This window comes from Hipposideros armiger, unplaced genomic scaffold, assembly GCF_001890085.2.
Source record: "Hipposideros armiger isolate ML-2016 unplaced genomic scaffold, ASM189008v1 scaffold_4, whole genome shotgun sequence".
Classification (NCBI taxonomy): domain Eukaryota; kingdom Metazoa; phylum Chordata; class Mammalia; order Chiroptera; family Hipposideridae; genus Hipposideros; species Hipposideros armiger.
In genome coordinates this window covers 2,239,670-2,247,275 of record NW_017731354.1, presented here as the reverse complement: position 1 = coordinate 2,247,275, position 7,606 = coordinate 2,239,670, and the positions used below count along the sequence as shown (strand labels likewise).

General features: G+C 58.5%; 1 protein-coding gene across 1 annotated transcript in view; it reads left to right on the top strand.

The window, feature by feature from the left end:
* VSTM2B (V-set and transmembrane domain containing 2B) overlaps positions 1-7,606 on the top strand; it is a 25,033-nt gene that overhangs the window by 2,705 nt on the left and 14,722 nt on the right. Inside the window, exon 4 of the mRNA XM_019642915.1 lies at positions 441-918. Within this exon, the coding sequence (XP_019498460.1) occupies positions 441-918 (478 nt within the window). The remainder of the gene's footprint in view (positions 1-440; positions 919-7,606) is intronic.

The following is a 7,606-nucleotide window of genomic DNA, read 5'->3' as shown; positions in this document are numbered from 1 at the left end:
GGCGGGGCAGCAGGTGTACGTGTATTCCGAGGGCAGAGGGGCATTCCTGCGGGCATCACCCAGGCCCTCCGGGTTCTATTAATGAAGAGGCTAGCGGGAGGATATGTGGAGGGCCAGACTTAAGGCCGTGACTCACAGCCCGTGCTGTCAGCTGCGCTGCCAGGGACAACAGGGCAACAGGAGGCATTGGGTTAAGACGATGGGGAACTGGGGACACAATGCAATGGGCAGGGCCACCCAGGGTCCAATCGGGGTTGGGAGCCCCATGCCCCTGGAGAGACACGGGGGTGAGTGGAAAACTGGGTCGTGATGATGGGCCAACGTGGGTCGGAGAGGTGTTGGGGTGCTGCAGCGTGGGGGCGGCCGCACCCCTTAGCCGGGACAGCAAGGGGAGGGCCTGCCCGTCCGGGCCTCTGACGCCGCTCCCCGCTCTCTTGCAGACTGTGCGTGTCCAGGGCAATGACATCTCCCACCGGCTGCGGCTGTCCGCCGTGCGGCGGCAGGACGAGGGGGTGTACGAGTGCCGCGTGTCCGACTACAGCGACGACGACACGCAGGAGCACAAGGCCCAGGCGCTGCTGCGCGTCCTGTCGCGCTTCGCGCCGCCCAACATGCAGGCGGCGGAGGCCGTGTCCCACATCCAGAGCAGCGGCCCGCGGCGTCAGGGCGCTGCCGGCGCCGCCAACGCCAACCACGCGGGTGCCCCCGGCGCCGCAGGCCGCGCCCCCTCGGAGCCCGGCCGCCGCGACCAGAGCCCCCCTCCCGGGAGCCCGCCCGCAGCCCCAAGTCCCGGAGCCCCCGAGGCCGCCGCCGCCTCTGCGGCCCACACAGCCGCCACCACCGTCGCGGCTGCGGCCGCTGCTTCATCAGCGTCGCCGCCTCCCCGCCAGGCGGTTCTGCGACAGAGACATGGCTCCGGTAAGGGCGGGCGCCGGGAGGGGGCGCGCTGCGCGGGGCTGCGGGAAGACGCGGGCTGGCGGCGGGCTCGCGTCGTGTGCCTGCGCGCGTGTGAACGCGCGTGCCTGTGGTCATCGGTAGCGGGTAACGGGTCACCCCAGGGCTCGCGTTCTGCAGCCTCCCTTGGGCTCTCTTCCCGCTGTTTTCCTCTTGGCCGCTGGGAGCGTTTGCCACGCGTATTTGTGAATGTGGGGGCTGAGGTGTGGGGAGCCTTCCGGACACCTCGGGCCCAGTGTGTGTCTGCATTCTGCCTGACTCCATTGAACAGGCTGTCCAAGCGGGAATGGGTGGGCCCGGCTGTGGAGCCTTCGCTCTCTTTGACAAGGTCCAGGATGGTCCTAGCCACAGGCTGTGCTAGAAACCATCACTCCAGCCCGCTTTGGGCCCTCATGGTGGGGTGAACGATAAGGATGGGGCGCTACCACTGTGAGAGGCTGAGGCCTGCTCTCTCTCTGTGGAGGCTCAGCGGGGCAGGCAAGGGGGGACTCAGAGAGCAGAAGGTCTGGAAAAGTGACGGGAGGGCTGGCAGTTCTGGGGAGAAGGGGCCGCTTAGCAGTTGTGAGGGTCCTGGGGGATGGACACACTACTGCCCAGTGTGTCCCCCCTCCCAGGCCACCCCCACTCCCTCCACCCACTCACAAATGAGCCTCAGGTGTGCTCAGCTCTAGTGCTCACTCCCATGTCTGATTTTAGGCAAGCCATCCCCTCTGAACTCCACCCCTCACTCTGGTTTGATGACAGTCCCCCAGGGAGCACCTTGCAGCCCTGGGAGGCTGGGCTCTGGGCAGCATATGAGCCTCCTGGTGGATGGAGTGTTGTGCCTACGCTCGTGGTCCTGCAAGCGCAGTCCACCCGCTGCCAGCCTCGGCCGGCTCCTGGCTCTCCCGCTGGATGTCGGGTGATGGGCATCCTAGCCTACCGCCCTGGCTGACTCCAGATTCAAACCATCTGCCTTCCACATCAGCTCAGTTGTTTCTCACTCAGGTCACACCCCTGTGGCGCCTATCCATGCAGCTCAGGCCACTGGCTGGATCTGTAGGATTGCCCCTCTCAGGCACCACAGCCGCCACAAGACGTCCCCCAGGCTCCGGGGGAAGGTGCGTCATCTGGGACTTGTGGAGAGCCTCTCTCCACCAGCACGAGGCTCCCCGGCTGCCTTGGAACTCTCTAAGATGACACTAGCTACTGGGACAAATAAACCCCCAAGTGCCAGTGGCTTAACACAATTCGAGTGTATTATTCCTGGTTCACATCAAGTCCTGCTCTGGAGTGGGGGTGGGTCTTTTCCATGCAGGCATTCAGGGACCCAGGCTGACTTGTTCAACAAGTGGCTTCCAAGAACACTCCGGGCATTAACATGTAACCATCAGACAAGGGAAGACACACTGAGAAGCAGCCCTTCTCAGTCCAGCTCCCTGAGGGAGCCGCACCCCTGTGGTCAGAGGCTACATTGTATCCAATGAATTGACATCCGCATTCAGAAGAGCACTAAGTGTCATTCTTGGAGGACTGAGATAACAGCCACTCTGGCAGGGCTTAATTCTCTCAGAGTAAAGCAGGTAGAGAGACTGGCAAGGGAAGTTTTTAAGGGCCCGGCTGAGAAGTGGTAAATATCATGTCTACCCACATTCATTGTCCAGAACTCAGTCACCTTGGCCAACAGAGCTGCAAGGCAGGCTGGGAAATGCAGTTCTCAGCTTGGCAGCTGCTCCATCCTCATCTCTTCACAGTAGAGGGGGAGTGTGACTCTTGGGGGAACTTAGCCATTCTGTCTAGCACACAGTAGGTACGCTGGAAAAGTGCTTATTCACGTGCAGAGTGATGCGCTTAGTTGGTGGTGGTGCAGAGAAGGCCCTTCTGCGCCGTCCCTGGGCCCCAGCAAGCGACCGTGTGTGCCTCAGGCTGGAACGCTCTTCTGGGCAAAGCAGAGGCTTTGGGAGGCAGAAGCCCCGATGCCAGTGGTGCCTCCACCGTTTACGGGCTGTATGGCTTTCGGCAACTGGATTAACATCTCTGAATGCATGTCTTTCTCTGTAAAATAGACGTGGCCATCCCTGACCTCAGAGGGAGCTCAGTGTGGGAATCGCTGTATAAATGTTCATTATTATCACACGGCCATTACCTGCTCTGGCTGGAAAGGAGGCGGCGGGGGAGAAAAAGCTGGGTCATTGGCAGTTGGCGGCCAGGAACCGTGTTAAAAGCTGCAGTCAGGAAGCGCCATGGGAAAGAGACCTTTGAGAGTGAACTCGGTCCTGCTCACACAAACATTAGCGAGGCCAAGGTCGGGGCTTGTTCCTGCTGAGTGTCCCTCTCCCCTGACCAGGGCTTGGCCTACCCAACCAAGGCTGACCTCACTATCCCGGCACAACTGGTCAAATCTCTACTCTCTGACTGGCCACAGGGGACAGCTCATCCCCCCAACAGGGAACCCATTCGTGGAAGGTGCTCTTCTCTCTGGAAGATCTGTTCTGATGGCACAGTGCCCAGGGTGTCCCAGCAGGGACCTTGGATGTCTGCCAGCCCACATAGATCAGGGCAGCAGCCCAGCCCCGGGGCGCCTCTGCCATCCCTGGAGTGGGAGGTCGTGTTCATGTCCCTCCAGAAAGCATAGCCAGCTGGCTCCCACCAGAGTGACAGGGCAGTGCTGTAGGGGCATGGTGGCCCCTAAGGGCTGTCACCCCAGAACCCTTGCTAGCTCCCAAACATGCCAGGAACCATGCAGACCCGTCTCAGAAAGAAGTTTGTCTCCAGCCACCCTGCCCCCCATCAAGAGGCCAGGAAGGTGGGCCTTCAGCCGGAGGCCAGAAAGCCTGAGTCCCTTGCTCCCTGGGTGAAGCTCTTGGAAGAGTCACCGTGCTGTGGGCACCTCCGTGTCCCACCCTGGGCGTGGAGAAGTGGGTTCGATGGCTTCTCATCCACAAACATACCCGAATGGCCGTGATCCCAAGGAGGGACCCATGCCGTCTTAAGTGTCCCATTTCGCCCCACCCTTGAAGGCTACTGGGACCATGAGCTGTTGAAGGGCGGAGCCTGCAGACGACGTCCAGGTGACAGCACTGATAACCTTTCTGTGGTGCCTGCCATTGAGCAGTGTGCGGTCCTGCGAGCGTCCCGGGATACAGTTAGCCAGCTGATCACCCAGCAGCATGAGCCAGAGAGGGAGCTTACGGCTCTCAGCCACTGAGGGGGGCGGACAGGAAGGACTGTGGCACTTGGTTAACAGGCACATGTGTTTGCAGAGTGTACCAGTCAGGGTGTTGGCCAGGCAGATGGCACATTCAGGCAGGGTCACACAGGAGAGGCTATATGAGTATTGTTTAAAGGTGCTGACAAGGGTAGGGCAGCCAACGAAGGACGTGTGCCGGTACCCAGGACTAGCAGCAGCGGGAGACACTGGCACCCTTGGCCTGGAGGGGCAAGGGGAGGAAGCAGTTAGCAGAACCCAGAGAGGTTAGCTGGCTGGAGGGGCCTGCTGAGGCCTTGGTAGAGGGACACAGCCGACCCACAGGGACACAGCAAGGGCCTTGTTTCCTCCTGCCCTCCAGTCCTGTCAGGGCCTCCCATTGGCCAAGCCCTCCTGGGAGCTGAGGAAAAGGGTGCCCAGGTGATGCAGCCTATTGGGGGCCAGCCTCCAGGGGCTCAGAGCAGGCTGGAGAAAAGTGGGTGGTGGATTTGGGGGCCACAAACGGAATAACCCAGCTCTCAAAGGGAGGAGGATGGATTCTGCCCAGGACAAATCCAGAGCTGAGTTTTTAATTAACAAGGTCACCCCAGACCTGGGTCAGGCGCGGATACTCTGGCTGTTTCAGATTGGCAACTTCACGGGCGGCCCTAGCCCACCTCCCCATACGTCACCCATGAAGCAATTGCTCCTGGAAAAAGTCAAGAAGTCCCGACGACGCTGTGTTCCTCTGTTTGTTAAGCAAGATACTCTGGCAGTGCCAGGAAGGGGGCAGGTGGCTCCCCCAAATCCCCACCCTTCAGCTGCTGCACAGCCGGGCCAGAAAACCCTTCCTGTGCCCAACGCAGCCAAATACATATTTTGCACTAAAAGTTTATGTGCGAAAAAACTCATTAATTTCGTGTCTCATTTGTCAAGAGACATTTTGATATTTGTGCTTAAAAATAACATGGCTGGATTAGCACCGCAGAGCCCGCACAGGGGACGGGGTCCCTTCTTAGCCACGTCTGTAAATCTGGCTCCTAATTAATCTGAATGCTGACCTAGTTTTCATGAACACTTTGTTGCTGATTGCTGTTTCTAGAAAGAGAGAGAGAGAGAGAGAGAGAGAGAGAGAGAGAGAGAGGGAGAGAGAAATCTTCCAGACAAACCCTTCTAACTGGGAAAGGCGCCCAGGTGAAGCCCAGATTGGCCTCAAAAGAAGACTGTTTGCAACTGAACGGCTTGTATGTTGGCAAGAGGTTCCCCTCTGCAGGGACCTGGGGATCAGATCTGTGGCGTGTGAACCTCTAATTAGCCTTGGGACCCCAGCTCCAAGGAGAGGCGCCCTGGCCCCTACAGAGAGCCAGCTGGATGTGGCAAACAGCTGCCTGGTGCCCACAGAGAACTGGCTCTCAATATTTCAATTAATAATGAGAGAAAGACAGCCACAGCCATGGGTGTGATGGCTTTAGAGAGGCTGGTACTGCTGGGAGCCATCAAGGGAGCAGCCTCGGGTGTCACCATGGCAACCGTAAACCATGCACAAAGGGGGCTGTGGACAAGGTGAAGGCACTCTGTCACCCATGCTCCTGGTGGAAATGATGCCAGTGACCCAGGAGAACACCCCGCAGTGGGGAGAGTCCCCAGCAAGGCCGGCAGGGCCAGGCGCAGTCAGTCAGCTGGTCGCCCCACTTCCTCAGACCCATGAGGACCTGAAAACCATCGCCTCAAATACACAGTCCACGCTTCCCTCAAGCTCTGATGTGACAGGAGGATCATAATTAAAGAGAAAATAAATCTGGCAGAAGTTCTCCAGAAATGAGAGATGAGGCTCTCTGAGCATCTGAAAAAGAAAAGTAAAAGGTTTCATAAAGGAAGTGACTGAGCCTCACGGCTGGCAAGAGCCGCCTGCATCCTCCCTGACAGCGGCCAGTGTGGGGGATTATCGGCCACACGCCATCCTCTCATCAGCCAGTCACATGGTTGCCACGAACGGGAGCCAGGATGGCAGCCGTGGAGCCAGCTCAGGGGCGTCAGGCCCCCCTGTAACTCCAGGACAAAACCGTCTGTACCAATGGGAGTCCCGAGGAGGGATGGCCCTGATCCAGCCGAGACAATCCGGAGAGGCTGCCTGTAGGCGGTGTGTGATTTCAGGCTTGAAAGACGCACCTGGGGCTTAGTCTTCCTGCTTATGTCAGTCCCGGGAAAGCGTCTGGAGGCTCCGCCTTCCCTCCCACCCTGCACCCCATGGATTGGTCACACCAAACGGAGGGGACATTGTCCGTCACCCAGTGGTCAATGGGCTCCCTGCACAGCCATTCTGTCAGCACCAGGAAGACGGATAAAACAGGCTCGCCACGGATGGTGACAATGAGAAATAATAACATGGAACTTGCCTCTCACAGAGCACTGACTGAGCGCCGCGTGTCTCACCACTAGGCTCCCTCCTCTCTGCTGTTCTCCATAATTCCTCCTGCCTCACTTCATCAAACAGAGGCCAGACCCCTCCCCAGCAGGGACAGCGGCCCCGAGAACAGCTGAGAGCCAGCCTTTCTAACTGTCACCAGAGCCACACCCACCAGGAGCTTCTCATTACATCCTCCAGGTACACAACTTAAAGCTTTGAATATTAAGACTTCCGCAGCCATCCGTGGGGATCAGTGAGGCCAAGTGCCTTTGGAATACGATATTGATGAGTTCTGCCCCGTGCACACAGAGGCAAGGGCTTGGCTGTGGCAGGAACCTTGCGCTTTATGGGAGATGCTGGCTCGGTTTTAACATACCTTTGCAGCCCAGGGGGCAAAAAGTATCATCTTTTCTGTCCCCCGTGCTTTGTTGACTGCTACCAGGTATCTCTTGGAAACTCATATCCAAAGTGGTGAGAGGCTTCCCTTTGTTAGGTAGTGGCTGCAGGACAGTTTAAGATGACAGGCCCGGCCCGTAACTGCCGGTCCCTACCTGTTCCTGCTTATCCATGGCTTTGGTGCTCCAGGAATGGATGCTGTCCATACTGAGGAAATGCCCAGGAAGGGCCCAGCCGCCGGACAGGGCATGAGGCCTGCACTGTGCGTGGGTGCCCTCCATGAGATGGCCCTGGAAGCTTGTCGCTAAGTTGGTGATCCTGGGTGAGGCAGTTTCTGGAAGGGATCAGCTCTATGGCATCATTACCGTTCTCCAGGCTGAAATAGCAATGCTCTTTGGACTGGCTTCTGGTTTTCATGGTTTAAGGGGAGTGTTTGGGGGCCTGGTGTCTGTACAAAATAGAGTCAAAGTGGACATTTCAAAAGCTTTCCCCTGACCCACTCACCCATGCCCGTGGGCTCTGCTCCATGCAGCTTAGAAGTGACCACATTGCCAGGAAGCATACTACGTGTGTCCACGAAGGTCGACTGTGAACAGGGCACGTCCTGAGGGTGCCCAGCGGGACATCTAACGCCTGCTGAGGGCCAAGCCGGGGCAAGGTCCGTCCTCCAGGCGCTGCCCACT